Below are 16,215 nucleotides of genomic sequence, written 5' to 3'. Positions count from 1 at the left end.
ACCAGGATGCTGTTTAACAAGACTAGATATGAGAATTGTTGTACTCATCCTATTTCAATGTTTTACTGAAAAGCAGAACTAGGAAGTCCTATTTGATTCTAGTAATTTGCTCTTGCCCAAATCAGCCATGGCTCTCCCTTCTTTGACAGCATCTTCATAGATTCATAGGTAAGTACTATGCTAGTTGCCCTTGCATGCCATTTTAAGTCTTGCCAATTTCCCGTCAAGGGTGAGAATCAAACCCTGTACCTTGTGTCTAAGGTAAACACTTAGCATGGCAGTATGTTCAGTTCCTTGTCTGGAATGACCTAATTTATTAGCAACAGAGTCAGGTTTTCCGAGAGAGAAACAAGATTACCTGTAAGAGTGGGGAACATGCAACTTGGGTAGATTTCCTCCTTGTAAGAAATGGACTTTGGGGTCAAATTAGAGATTGCAAAGTCATACAAATGAAAAAATAAGCCCCTAGCATAAACCACTGGTGAACACAATCAGGTGCAAACAGTGGTCAGAAAATGCTCTTAAGTTCAATAGAAGCTATGCTGAAAACCTAGAACTTGAATGAAGTGAAAGCATATGAATTCAAGGAAATACTCCGGGCTCTAGCACATCAAGAGGAAGAGAAAATAGATGGAGTCAAAGAAAAATGTTAGCATCTCAAAACAGCATGTGTAAAGATGATAGCATGGATATGTAACTGAGCCATGTCTGGAAGTAAGATGCATAAGGACAGCTGTTGGTGACATGCAGGAGGTCATGGAAGTTATAAAAAGAAGGGAGGAGTCCAGGGAAAATTAGATCAGGCAAATATGGAATACTGGCTAGCTGACAGAGGCTAAGAGAGTAGTTGCAATGGCAAAGAACAAGCCATCAAAGAAACTCTGCTGACTTCTGGAACATGTCTGGAAAGTGTCTCAGCAGATGAAACAAAGAAGCTTTATCAGTTTACAAAGCAACAACAGAAAGATAAAAAAAGATAGTTGGCAGAAGCCATTCATAAGGGATGTATGTAATGATCTACTTGCCAGTGCAGAGGACATTAAGGTCAGGTGGAAGGAGATCTGCCAAGAAATTCCCAAATTAAGTACCCCTTACAGAAGCTGCTGTTCTACATGCAGAGCCTGCAGAAAAAGAGGGAAAGAGGAAAGCCAGTCCACCCTAAAAGAAATACAGAGTGTCAGAAGATAGAGACAAAGTGATTGAGGATACAATCAGGTTGCTAGGGGGTTAGAAAAGGTTCCTGATGTTTATTCAGTACAGTGTGGTGGGTCCCATCAGTGATGGCTGAAAAGTGTTAGTTGTTTGCAAGAATAAATATAACTTTACGCTTCCAACATGGCTGTACAATGAGCAACGGCTTAATTTCAACTCTCCCTGTGTGAAAAAAGAAACTGAGAAATAAGACCCAGTGGTATTGTCAGCTGGAATAAAGTTCATTTACTGGCTAGTAAGTAAACTGGATGCCAGAAAAGATGAACTTTAGAGAACCTGAAAGAAAATCAACCAGAAAAGGTGAAGAGAAAATCACTGGCTATGAAGAATTCAGCAAAAATCTGTTCAAGCTTCATCATTGGTACAGAAGGTGAATTCCAGTCATTTAGAGGAAAAATCATTCAAATGTCAAAAAATATTAAAATAAATGAACTGAAGATGTATATCAACTCCAATAATAAAAGGCTGGAAAAAAATAGAAGAAGCTTTAACTGAATATTCAGATGAACTGACAAAATTGCAAAAATCAGAGTTTGAAATGAAGAAAAGGCTGGCTGAGCATGCGATTTCTCAAGAAGAGCAGTTTCAGAAAATGATAGAGTTAGAGGACAAAGTGCAGAGAAAAACAGATTTTACCAGGGAAAAGGAGAAAATAAAAAGTTTATCAAACAAAATATGAGCCAACAAACAGCAAGGGACTCTTTCTCATTCTTCTAATAGTAAAGCTCTGAGAGAGACTTTTCCAGTGAAACCATTTCCGATGTTCTAAAAGGAAATACTTGAGAGAAAGGGAAAAAGGCACAGGAGTTGTCTGGAAGAATCAGGAGTACTTTGGACTTAAACCATAGTCTGATGTTGAGAGATGGTGATGAACAAGAAAAATATTAGCAACACTAAAATTAGTGAATAAATAGTAGACTATAAAACATCAATCACATTGAGAAATATGACTTTACAGGAAAAAGTGGCTGAGAAAGACTGAACTTTTTATTGACTTTGTTAAACTTGTGTGTGGACTGTACAACACATACCCCACTTTGTCATTAGTGTTCAGAAAAACAGTAAAAGGGAAAAGAGTAACTGTAAGTAAAACAATTGTTGTTATTAGTATTTGTATAAAGTATTTCATGATTTAAACTACATGCTATATATAGTAAAGCAGTTTTGTGTAGTGTGTACTCAGGAGTATTTTAAATGTAGGGGAGTCTCTTAAGTGACTACTGTAGATTTTAAAGATGTCCCTTTTTGGTTGTAAAAATATAGGTGTTACAGTATAACAGGAGAAGAAAGGCTGGACAAGAGCAAGTTTAATGTTAATATGCCATGATCTTGGGCCGCTGAGTGGAGTATAAAAGTGTACTGAATATATTATACCTATAATTAAGATAGTTTATCTTGTTTTTTTCAAGGGTGAAGTCTAGATTATTGCCCTTGGTTTAAGCTACAAACCAGTATTTTTGTAAGAAGTAGGACTGAAAAATAAAACAAAATGATGAAATCATGAAATGCCAAGCTTCTTACATCTGCAAAGATATTTTTTTCCATTAGCCAATGCCCGTTTTGGAGTCGAGAAGTTTGCTGCTAAGGCACTTGTACATTCTTTTCTGAGTGAAATTTACAAATATTAATTGCTGACTACTTTTACATGGAGGTGAGCAATCTGCAGGTGTAAGCAATTAATCTTGAGAGTTCTGAACATTCTTTGTTGAAGGAAATGCAAAATTTAAAGGTGTAATGGCAATCGGTTCAATGAAAAATAGTTTGAAATGATAAATAAGAGATGTCAGTGTCTCTAGCATCATGAATATCTAATGCATTTAATAGAACAGTGTACATAGCCAGTGCACATTTTCTTAGGGCTAAACGTTAATGTTTTCAGAAACCATATATGCTCTTTTTCACATCTGGGTGGGGAATAGAGATAAGAAAAGAACAGACAGCAAACAGTGTAAGAGGGAACACAGGCTGTAGCATGCATTCTAGCATGGGTAACCTTAATTTTAGGTTAGGTAATGCCTGTGGGTGCATCTGTCAATTAGGGTTGAAATTCATTTTTGAAAATTAGCATAGTTACATGTATCTGTTCTAAGTTAATAGGGAAAGGGGTATTTTGAAAATATGTTTAGTTTTTTGTTTGAACTTTTTCATTAAAGTCTTGAAAAATGTTACATAGGTTCAAATATAGATGAGAAGAAGCAACTGTTTAATGTTTGGCAGGCTGATGTTTTAGTGTGCACATCTAATGTGAAAGTGGAAATGCTCTTTCAAGAAAACTTGCAATAGGTGGGAACAACGGTTTTTTCTCATTATAGCTACAATAAAAAGTCTTTTGGCTTTTCCCAGTTAGGGGTTGCCACAGTGGAACTCCAGTTTGCTAATGACTGGCAGTGAATTTTTATGTTGTAGAGTTGCCAGCCTGGGCGCCCAACCTTCAAAAAGGCACTCCAACACACGCATGCACCTTACCTGCTTGTCTGTTTTAAGTTCACTCGACTGTGGGGAGGACATGCACACTCGGCACAGAAGGCACTTTAGCTGAGAATTGAACCGGAGAACCTGTTGCTGTGAGGCTGCAACGCTAACCCCTGCACCACCGCGGCTTACATTATCTTTGACTGCAACTGGACTTTAGACAAAATAATGAAACAGCAATAGCAACACTGCAAGGAGTCGCATTTGGAAAGAAATGAGCATGTGAATTTGATGAAGAAAGGATTTCAGGATAGATATACAGGATGTCGGGGACAAAGGAAATGGAGAGAAATTGTATTAATTGCTAGAGGGGCTCCATTAGTGATAGAAGAAGAAATAAAGACAATAATGGTAGATTTGTGGTAGTAAGGGGCTATTGGCAAGAGAGGATGATTATGCTGGCATGTATTTATATTCCTCCAAAACAGCTGTTATGGAGCTTAAGAAAATGTTTGGAGAAATCCTCTTTCAGCAGGGAGTATTCCATATAGATGAGGATTGGAACTTGAATTGCAGTAGTAAGCATGTATCAGAGGGAACTAGAAAGGAAAATATAACAAAAGAGGGTAGATTTCTGAAGAACGTTATGAAAATATTTGGTATGGAAGATGTGAATACAGTAGTAGGAACTTGGGCAGAATTTACTTATTACTCCCCAAGGTACAATAACTGCTTTAGACTAGATAAAAATTATATTTCACAGGAGCACATGCATTTGATTGAATGCTTCAACACACATCCAGTAACCATTTCAGATCATGCACCAATAAAAAAAAATAGATAAAAATGCAGGGTAATACTGTAAAAATAAGACATTGCTGCTTTCCCACCTTGGTCTACTTCATTTGGTCAATAGACAATTGTGGAAACCGACATGGTCGAGACCACATGATTGATGAATTAGTTCTTTTACCATTTTGACAGAGATTGTGGTATAGTGAGGAGTGGGGGATGTGCCCTTTTCCCCACCGTAGTGCGATCACAGAGTTGATATTTATATATATGTGTGTGTGTGTGTGTGTGTGTATATATATATATATATATATATATATATATATATATATAATTAGGTTTACTATCAAAATGTCGATCCTTACTCCAGCGAATGACGTATAATCGAAAATGGAAGGTCGAAAGCAGTACCATCGGAGTCACAAAAAACAATCTAAGAACGGGTTTTAACATGGGTCGAGGTAGGGGAGATGTTTGTAGTTTGGAATAACACTGAACACCTACCTCGACCCATGTTAAAACCGTTCGTAGATTGTTTTTTTGAGATCGATGTTATCGTTTTCGAACTTCCGGTTTCGATTACACGACATTCGACGGAGTAAGGATCGACATTTTGATAGTAAACCATATAATTAGTAGGGGGTGGGGAGTGCAGGTGCAGGTGCTTGCCCCCTGCAAAAAACATTGTTTTGTTTTGTTTTGAGGTGTTATTTGGGTTGTTCAAATTGATCAGCAAACTAAATTATCACTCGTGGTCTTGGCCATGTTGGTTTTGACAGGTTAGACCAGTGGTGCACAACTGTTTTGTGGGGAGGGCCACTTCACAAATTCTTAATGCATCTGTGGGCCACCTCAAAACATAGTAAATTGTTATGATTTAACAATAGATAGAGGCAGGGTTGCCAGATTTCTGACTTTCATACTAAGCGAAGACAAAAAAAAAGGGTCTTAAATGTGTATCGCAAGTAGCTCCGTGTTTGGCCCGTATGCCAGTATGTGAGCCAGTCAAAAAAATCACACAGCGGACTCTGTTCAGTTCGGAACATCAGGCAGTTCTGCATTAAACAGAAGTAGCTCTGTTTAGTGATTTTTTTTTGATTGGCTCGTATACTGGCATACGGGCCAATAAAAAAAAAGAAAGTGGAGGCTGTTTCACTGGGATTTTAACTGGCTGATCCCGAGACAGTCCCGGGACATCTGGCAACCCTGGGTACAGGTGACTGGCATTTTTACTTAAGACAGCAGTCCTGAAATTGCCTGTTTTCTGCATCAGCTTTGCATTTAACTTTATTCTGGCTTGCAGCCATGACTTATTACAAACTCTTGCAGGAAGTTGCTACTATTTACAGATTATAAGTTATAAACAATAAAGAATAGTTACTTCCGTGGCTAAGATTAGAGGTGTGCACAACTGCAGTCAGTTAGGTAAGTAGCACGTACTGGAAAGTTTGCATGACTAGAGTTAGACGTAGTTTTTTTCACTTTTTTTTTTAATTTTGGTTACTTTCTGGGAGCCGGATGGCATTGTGTGGAGGGCCGGACGTTGTGCACCACTGGTTTAGACCATTGACCAACTGAACTAGATTCTTTTCCACCTACCTGTTAAAAAGAGAAGACTTTAAGGAGAGGATATTGGAAATTATTCAAGAATTATTAATGAAGAAAGAAACATCTTTAAAAGTTATAGCTAGTGAGTAGAGTAAAATGAAAATGGAGTTTAAAAATAGGGCAGAAATAAAATAGATGATTAAGAGGTAATAGGAATTACCTAAAAGGGCTGACAAAGGTTAAAATATTATAGAATAAGATGAATCTGACAAAACACGAGGAGGCACAAATGCAGAGTGCTAAAGAAAAAAATAAGGGAGTATTTGGATAATATGCATGAGTTTAGAAATAATGCTGTTAAGCATATATTTTTGATGATAACTTAAGAGCACAAAAACGTTTAGCACGACTTGGGCAACAGACAGTAGAAAGGGTTGTCAGCAAAGTTAGGGGGCCTATAACAAGAAAAAATACTGATGATCCTGTAGAGGTATTATAGATATTTTATAAATGTTATGATAATATTTATGGAAGACTTAATTATGCCAAGTTTAGAAGAAGATTAAGCTCAATAACAGTTTAGATAGGAGGAGATGAGATAAAAATAGTGATGTATAATCAGGCTTCAGGAAAGTCTCCAGGAACAGATGATATTCCTGTATGAAGTTAGGAGTGAAGAAAGTGATAAAGCTCTGGAAGATTGTATTTATAACAGTATTTTAAAAGAAGGGGAAGCACTAACATCTTGGTTGACAGCTGTGGTGGCTATATTATCCAAAGACAGTAAAGACCCATCAGACCCAGTTTCACACAGACCCGTTTCAGTTTTAAGCCATGATTATAAAGTGTTTATGTCTGTACTAGCTAAAAGAATGGCAAAGTTGTAGTCAAAATTGATAGATATGAATCATTAGTTTTGTGGAGGGGAAGCATATATTTAACATTTATAGAACAATGATGATTCGGGTCTGTGTTAAATATTCGAATGATTAAATGTTCGAATCACTAAAGATCGACCTTTAGTGATCAAACATTCAAATGTTTGAATATTTTAAAAAATTTGAAAAATAAACTAAACAAAAGAAAAAAATTAAAGGGTGTAACGGGGGCAAGCCCCCTTGCACCCCCCATACCCCCGCTACTTAAATATACCAATTCCAAGATCACTCTATAGTGAAGGAAATGGGAAATTTTCCATTTCCGCACTGTAGCACACTGAAGTGCGATCTCGGAGTTGGTATATTTAAGTAGTGAGGGGTGTGGGGGCACACAGGTGGGCTTGCCCCCCTGCTTACACCCTTTACATTTTATTTTTTTTTTGTAAATATTAATTTTTTATATGTTCAAACATTTAATTGTTCGATCACTAACGGTCGATCATTAGTGGTTCGAACAAGTAAGTTTTCGAACATATAACGTAGATCTGATGATTCATAGTAAAGCGTAACATAGAAAATATAGCTGTAGTTATCTGGTCTTGATGCAGAGAAAGCATTCAGTAGAGTAAGGTGGGATTTTATGAGTAGGACAATGTATGGATTTGCATTCCCTGCTACAATAATATTACTTAGGAGAATATATGAAGTGTTAGAGGCAAGAATTAAAGTGGGAGGGTTCAGCTCTGACAACTTTTGTTTGAACAGAGAAACCAGACAAGGGTCTCCTTTTCCCCCTTTGTTGTTTGCTTTATATTTAGAGTCATTGGCAAAGAAAGTAAAAGGGACTCAGAGATGCAAGGATATAATTGCTTTGGCAGCCAAGAAAAGCTGGATTTTTTTGCAGATGATAGACATCTGTGTTGTCAAACATTGAGACAATTTCAGGTCTTTTTGGAATATAAAATTAAGGACACATGAATTGGTTCAGCAATATCTATATTGACAGAGCCACAAGATGACATATTTAAGTGTGTGGGTTAAAAAGGGTTTTGTTATGGCAGCTAAGGATATGTGAGAAGAGACTAACAATATAATACAAAATCTGGGAAACTGGAATCTCTTGTTTATGGATAATAAGATTACAAATACCGAAAATGTTTTAACCCTTTAGTTTTATATATGGTTCAGGCATATTTTTATCAACTATAGAGGAGAAGTTGTGGAAAATAATAGAGTTGAAGGAATTTATCTGGGAGGGAAAGAGGGCAAGAGCTAACTGGGATAAGTTGATTCTTCCAGTAGAGCAAGGTGGTTTAGTAGAAGTAAATGGAAATTGTGGGAATAATACATGCAGAATAATGTTCAAGTGGAGGAGGAGGGAAATTTAAAGGCAGGAATTCAGCAAATTATGTAATGCTGATACAATGATAGTTACAAGTAAAGAAATGATATGTGATGTATAATGTATGTTAATGAAAAAAATGTTATGCTTCGCTTTCTTTTCTGTTAATTTATGTTTGCTTTTGTTGTAAGTGATTATTCAATAAAGGTGTTTAAAGAAGAAATAGAAAGCAGACTTCCACAATTGTGGGCAGTACAGAAGTATCAGTCTGTTGTCATACCCTATGAAGGTTCTGGTGAGGGTGGCTGCGCAATGAATATAGAAAGTAAGATAGGAGGTCAGCAGTTCGCATTCAGCTCAAGTTGTAGTGCAACAGATCTGATGTTTGCAGTGGAGTAGAAACTGCAGATGAGGAAAGTGTCCAACTGGGCTTTCCTAGAGTTGGAGAAAGCATCCCAAGAAAGTTAACTTCAGCAGCCCTACTACAGTTCAGAGTTTTAAAAACACTAGTGAATTAGTACAGGCTATGTACAGGGATCCAATGACAAAGTACAAATAGTGTTCAGATTCACATAGGTGTTCCTAGTGGGAGTCGGTTTGCATCAGAGCTCAGTTCTGAGACCACTACTCTGCATACTGAAGTTCAATTGCATCTGCAAACAGGTTTGAGAGGACAGGTCAAGAAAGCTGCTGTGTGCAAATGAAGTGGCACTTCTAAAAATTACTTTCAGCAAAAAATACAAGACTGGAATGCAAAACTGAAGGCATGAGGTATGAAACTGAATACAGACATGTCAGTAGTCATAGCAGAAAATTGGGAAGGACCAAATATATTTAAAACTCAAGTAGTATCTAAAACAGTGGAAAAGATTACTAGCTTCAAGTATCTGCGAGGTGTGGCTGGTAAAATAAGTCTGAATGTGGAAGTTACATAGGGGTGTCGCATCCAAATGTGGAAGTTACATAGGGGTGTCGCATCCAAATGTGGAAGTTACATAGGGGTGTTGCATCCAAGTGGCGCAAAATGGATGGGGGGGTTATTGTTTGACAGACGAATGACAGAAAAGTTGAAAAGTAAGGTATACAAAGCTGAAGCAATCTGTGTTTCTGTATAGCACAGACGTTTAGGCAATGAACATCGCTTTGACTTGTATAAAATAATATAACTTCTAAAGTATATGTATCGCTTTGATTTGTGTAAAATAAATATAACTTCTAAAGGATATGGTAAGTGTCTTTACTATTTGTCTTAATACTACCTGGAAAGCAATGCTTAAAATGTTTAATTTTTATTGTTGTTCATGGTAAATATGTATTTTATGTGGAGTGTTTCGACCCCAGGCCTCTGCTGAAAATGGAACTTCTGCCTAGTTGGACTTTCCCGGTAAACGAAAGACAATAAATAAATGAAGGCAGAGCAACTGAAGAAACTAGAGATGATGGAGATGAGCTGCCTGAGATGGGTAGCAGGATTCACAGTGAGACATTTAAAGAAATGATGTCCGAGTAGAAGCCAACGCAGCCCCAATTACAGAGAAGGCCAAGGAGAACAGATTATGATTGTTTGGTCACATGGGCAGGAAAGCAAACAGTGATTTGTTAAAGTAGATTTTGGACAGAGGAAGAAGTTAAGAGGCGATGAGGATATCCAGCTTAAGAGTTGGATGGATTGCATGAGAAAAGACCCAAGATAGGTGAGCTTTTAACTACTAAAGATGGGGGAATGACCCTGAATAGGGAAAAGTGGGAACAGCTGGCCTGACACCCAACCCCATGTAAAATTTGTTATAAAGGGGATGATAAGAATCGGGTCTCCATCTCTCCCATCACAGCGTGAAAGGTGGTGATGACATTTTGATACCTGTTTTTTTACACTGTTTTCCCTTACTGTGATAATTCTATTGCAACAGTCAATAAAGCCAGGACTAGGAAATCATCTGTGTCTAAATACAAAGGTTTGGTCTTTGTTCCATTTCAGAAATGTGGCATCCTCCCCTGGCAGCTGTGCCTTAGGTATTTATTTTACACGCTGGTCTAATATTGGTTCATATTACTGTTCAGTTAGGCTACATTAAATTGTAATGTCAGTATATTTTCTGTTGATACTGCACTGCCTTCCCTTCTGAGTATTGAATTGTCATTGAGGGGGAGGTCTTCACATTTCACCTCCTTTAAAGGTTTTGATTCCAGCACGAAAGTTGAATTTTTTAGAAGCTTTGGCTAGCACTTCTTTTCATTCAAATTGATATCAGGGGAAGTATTTGCTAACTGCTATGTCTACCAGAAAAGCCATTCAAGCACCACTCACTCATTTGCAGATAGGTTGTTTCAGAGGGACTCTCTACTGTGGGATGTCTGTGAAGCTGTAACACTTAGTCCTCAATCTACACTTTTACTATAGCAATAACCCATGGCTGGGTGTGGCTAATGCTGGATTTACCCACGGTCGGTGTGGTGACCAAACAAAGCTAACCTTGAGTGTAAATCCAGCATTACCCACACCCAGCCATGTGTTATTGCTATTATACAATGATATTATTTAAGAAAAAAGTTAAGTTACTTTTCAATTCGAGCAGTTCAGATTTAAAAGACAGGACAGAGAAAATACAAGGATAATAAGGTATGTTTCTCTACTTTTGCATAAAGTACCTGATTATCCTTGTATTTTATTTGCCCCATCTCTCTCTCGTACTTTTCTGAAGTGTCTGGATTTCTAAGTTAATTTTTTTATTTTTTTATTTTATTTTTTTTTTTTTAAGTAAAGAAAAAAGGAATCTCTGTAGCATATATCAGTAGAAGAAAATCCGGGCATCCGGAATTTTTTCTTTTGGTATATGCTGAATTTTACAACGGGCATGCTGATTGGGCTGACCAATCAGCATACATGTTTTTGAATGTTAATGGCCAGTCATTGTGTAATATACATTACAGGGTGGATCTCCAGTCTAAAGTAAGGAGGGGCACTGTGTAACTGTTACAGTGCATGGTATGTTGGCAGGTTTTGTAGCCCAATAACTTGGTATTCCAGCCAAACTGAACATTGACATTAGTAAAATGATGGGCATAAGATTATTTGAGAAGCTCACCTTAGCAGAAGGCATTTAGTATAATTTTCATGTTTTCCTTCTTACTGCATGATCTGCACTGCCCTATTTTTTCCATCTGGCTTCTCTTTGTGTATGTTCCTTTGAAGTATTATTTCAGTTGCTGAGCGTTCCTTGAGACAGCTGCCCATATGGAACCTCCATGTGTTGAAGTGCGACCTGACATGTCTGTCTGTTAATGAAGATGGTACACAAAGCCTTTGCTGTTGTGACATAACCGTACATTAACATTACCTTGAAAGTTGCTTAGTGAATTCAACATGCTTGCATCCATTGGAAAACATTGTATTATCACCATCTACATAGGTTCATAGGTTGGTACTAGGCTATTAGCCCTAGGGCCTATACAAGCCTAGCCATAACAATTCCCTGGAACATTAAATGCTTATATAGGGGAACAGACACCCTACTTTTTGTTAACTGGCTGCATTGATGTGGATGCATCTTCTTTTGCCATTCACTCATTTCATGTTTTCCTTCAGCAGTATACAAGTTGTAACAGATAGTGGCATAGCTTTCAAAACTTTTGTTATCAAAATGTGGAACAAATAGCTCAAGTATGGAACATTTACTAGCAACATAACTTGGAAACTCTCAGTTAAACATGGTCAATTCATACTCTGAGAAAAGTTCTGTTGATGAATGAATATAATTTAGCATTACCTAACACACACACTTGTTTTAAAACAATCCCAATGGATGTGTGACAAACCCAGTCATTGTGTAACACGCAATTTTTAAAACTCAAACAGAGGAACATTACTTGTATTGAGCTGTATGTGAGAGCTGTGAAAATAGATCTTTTCAGTGGTAAACTTCTTCCTGACTCTGTTTTGAATAATGAAGACTATGAGATAGGGATACCTGCAGTTTATAGCTTTTCCGGCTAGTGGCCAAATATTGTAACAGTGGGTATTAGTGAGCACACAAGTACTTGTCATAGCTAAATTAGCTGTGGCGGCTGAAATATCCATAGAAATGACATTACCCAGAGGTGATGCCTGAGAGCAGGAAGTGGATATTGAATATTTACTGTGATGCCGAGTGCAACATACAGCTATACATTTGCTGAACTCCTGTGAGTGACTCTTACTCAGCTGTCACACGGAGCACTTTCACACATTTGTGCTCCCCATCTATCAGGGAGTAGAAACACTAGTAATAGATCATGTGTGGCTCCGTCTGTTTGCCACAGTGAAGAGTTATTGAAATGCTAATGTTAATAGAAGAAAACTACAGAGATTAATGTGCGATGAGTTAAAATGTTAAATTCCTCCTTTCTTTTAAATTATGTTGCCAGGTTACCAGACCCAGGTTGGTGAAAGAGGCCTGAAGCTGAGTGGTGGAGAGAAGCAGAGAGTTGCCATTGCCAGAACAATTTTGAAAGGGCCACAGATTATTCTTCTAGATGAAGTAAGTTATATGCCCAAGGCCAACATTCCCAAGTAATTCATCCCATATTTGCTAGACATTAACAGTATTTTTTCTTCTGAATATTAACTCAGAAAATGTGTCTATTTTTTTGCTATGTTATTTTTGTTTGAATGTGTAGATACTCTGTGAAGGGCCCATTTTCAGAGGCAGTCCTGGAACAGTTGCTTCAGGTATATAGACAATTAGAGGCAGTAATGCAAAAGGAGGAGATCATTTCTTTTGATGGTGACTACTAGCTGCAGTTGACCACATTTGATTATCAAGCCTACAGATATATGTCTGAAATTTGTACAAGAATACTGAGCAGAGGAAGTTGATCATAAAAAAGTAGACATTCTTTTATAGCTCGTAGCACACAAATTCACAGGCTATACATGAGGTTATTGTTTAAAAAAAAAAAAAAAAACCTTGCAAAAAAAGCATAGCGCATGTGAGGAAGATGTTAAACAGTCCACTAAAGATCACGTACTGTACTGCAGCTGCATTGGATATAAGCCACTGTATAAATGCTCAGTGTTGAATTACCAGTGTAATATTATTGTGTTCTGAACAGTTGTTTTGATTTGAAACTCACTCTCTGTGATTTGGAACGGATGTGTCTTAATCTTCTGTAGCATTAGTGAACCTTTGAATGAACACTGTAGTGAGTAAAGGATAGAATTATAACAAGGTCACCAAAGCTGATGGTATGCCCACAAATACCTTATTAGTTTAACTAACTGAGACTAACATTATTTCTGGGAAAGGGGTTACATTTGTTTCTGTTCTAGAGCTGCTGTTCACCTTAAATATTGGCTTTCTATTGGGTGGTTAGCATTTACATTGGTGCTTTGGCAGATTGCGGAGATGATTGTTGATGAGTGACATAGCATGTAGTGTTTTTCAACAGGAACTATGTAGGCTTTTGCATGGAATATTTTTTTCTCATTGCTTGTGGCACTTGGTCTTCTATCTGTGATTAAGGGAATGGAGAAGGAAGCTGCTGCTAGTCCAGTTAGCCATGTAACATTGTGAAAGAAGCACATTGCATCTATCTGGAGAGAATTAGGTTCATATGTAGGTATTACGCTATTGGCCCTAGGGTCTATATAAGCCTAGCCAAAAAGGTACCTTGGCTTTTGCCACACAAGAAAATTATTTTCCTGTGCCCCTGTCGAGCAGAGCCACAGAGGTGATCCCAGGGGTGAATTTCCTGTTTCCCATCCAGTCAAGATTTTTCTTGAAGATTGCTAATGAGGAGCTTTGTTTGATATAGATAGGTAGTTTGTTCCAGAGTATGGGAAGTCTCTGGGACAGGAATCTGTCCCCCCAGCATGTTCTGTTTATTGTGCTGACAAGGTTTAGGTATCTAGAGCGTGTAGCTCGGAGGGATTGGAATTTCTTTATGTGGAGCATGTCCAGCAGCTCTGGGTTTGACATAGCTTTGTATGTCAGGCAGAGATCGCCTCTGAGTAGGCGATATGCGATGGAGTGAAGCTGGAGTTTTTTGAGACAGTCTGCATAGATATCTGTTTGAGGCCGGTAATCCTCTTTGTGAGGTATTTCTGCTGCCTTTCCAGTTGTTGTAGATGTCTTGTGAGGTACATACCAAAAGGGGTGTTGTACTTTATAATGGGTCTAATGAGTGACAAGTAGAGGAAAACAATGACCTCTTTTTTTTCCTGGATGAGAAACCTTTTGTGATGAGGTGTGCCACGTATTAGGATTTCCTGACTACTGTGGCGATGTGATTATCAAAAGAGAGACTACTGTCCACCTGTGTCCCAAGGTGTCTTATCACACTTTTGGTTTTAAGTAGACTACCACCTATGTGGTAGCTCATGGGTACAGAGTTTTTACCAAAGGAGATGATAATGCACTTTTTGACATTGAGCTTGAGGCCATGGCTTTTGACACCAGGCATCTGTCTCAGTGAGGCCCTTTTGTAGAATGTCCACATCATTAGGAGTTTTGATTATGGCTCCTAGTTTGTAGTCATCTGCAGACTTCGTTAGCCAAAGACCTTCTGTTTTAGCCTGTACTTCGAAAAAGTAGATACCAAACAGGAGAGAACCCAGGACTGAACCCTGTGGCACTCCGCTTGTCACTGGTCTAAAGTCAGATTTGGAGTCTGCTACTTTCACAGTGTGGGTTCTGTCAGTGAGCCGGTTGGCAACCCATCTTGTGACATAGGGATTTATACTTAGTTTAGTGAGTTAATCTATAATTCCAAAGTGGGGGATGATGTCAAAAGCCTTGGCGAGATCTAGATAGGCTGTGTGAACCACCTTACCTTCGTCTACGGCTTTGGTGACTGCTTCAAAGAAGTCTGTCAGGTTTAGGAGATATGATCTGCCTTTTACAAACCCAAACTGGGTGGGGTCCAGAGTTTGGAGATTACCAATGTCTTTGTTTATAAGTTCCATGATGATATGTTCCATGGCCTTGCAGACCAGGCTCGTTAGGCTAATGGGGCGGTAGTTACTGGTGTCTGTGGTGGCTCCCCCTTTGTGGAGTGGGATAACCATCTCTGTGTGCCATTCAGTAGGCACAAAGCCTGAGGTGAGGCTATGATTGAACATGGTGCTTAGGTGGGGTCCCAGTTCATTCTGTAGTTCGTGTAGAACGCAGCCTGGGATGTTGTCAGGTTCCATGGATGCTGTGCTCTTGGCTTGGGAGAGTGTTTTTTTTACCTGTGCAGCCACGATTACAGGAACTTTGCATTCTTTTGGTATAGAGATGGGCCCTTTAGGGGGTGAGAGGGGGGAACGTTAGCACTGAACCTATCTGACAGGATGTTGGCAATATCAGTTGGTTCTGTAAATTTAGTGCCATTGTGCTGCAACTCAGAAAAGATTTGAGTGTTGTCATTGAGATTCTTGACATAGCTATAGAATGCTTTGTGGTTGTCTTTAGAATCAGTGGCGATTTTGTTTTCGTAACTAGCTTTGGAGGATTTTATGAGGGATCTCAGCTTCTTACTGAGGCTGACCAGGGAGTTACTCCAATCATGGGATTTCACTCTTTTTTGCAACCGTTTCTTTCTTCTGTTGTAGAGTTTGTTTATGACAGGGGACCACCAGATTGGCTTTGTTTTTTTGGAGGATAGCATCTTGGTTCTGTTAGGGATAGCACAATCCATGCACTCGTGTAAGTGCTTATAAAGTGCATTTGTGTAGGATTCAGCAGTCGTACCTCTATTATCCTTCTGCATGGGTGTCATGAAGTTTGCCACTTCTGTCATAAGCATGAAGTTGGCTTTGGAGACATTTTTTATGGTGGTTTCCCTAATGGGGGGTGGGGGCGGGATGTGGATGTCTAGGGTGATTAGCTTGTGGTAGGATATGACCAATGAGGAATTGGCCTCTGGTGTGGAACACGGGTGTTGGTAATGACCAGGTCTAGGATATTGCTGCCCCTGGTATGGGTTTGGATAAGTTGATCCAAGGCGTTGGAATTTTTGAATTCCAGAAATTGTTGAGCAAGAGTTGGTACTTGATTAGTTTTCCCAGTT

At 38.5% G+C, this 16,215-nt stretch overlaps 1 protein-coding gene across 1 annotated transcript in view; it reads left to right on the top strand.

Annotated features, from left to right (window-relative positions):
- ABCB6 (ATP binding cassette subfamily B member 6 (Langereis blood group)) overlaps nucleotides 1–16,215 on the top strand; it is a 1,916,984-nt gene that overhangs the window by 1,514,161 nt on the left and 386,608 nt on the right. Inside the window, exon 17 of the mRNA XM_044075230.1 lies at nucleotides 12,589–12,701. Coding sequence (XP_043931165.1) covers nucleotides 12,589–12,701 — 113 coding nt within the window. The remainder of the gene's footprint in view (nucleotides 1–12,588; nucleotides 12,702–16,215) is intronic.

Source organism: Protopterus annectens, chromosome 6.part0, assembly GCF_019279795.1.
Source record: "Protopterus annectens isolate FY-2018-M chromosome 6.part0, PAN1.0, whole genome shotgun sequence".
Taxonomy (NCBI): domain Eukaryota; kingdom Metazoa; phylum Chordata; order Ceratodontiformes; family Protopteridae; genus Protopterus; species Protopterus annectens.
This window is presented reverse-complemented; position numbering and strand designations above follow the sequence as displayed.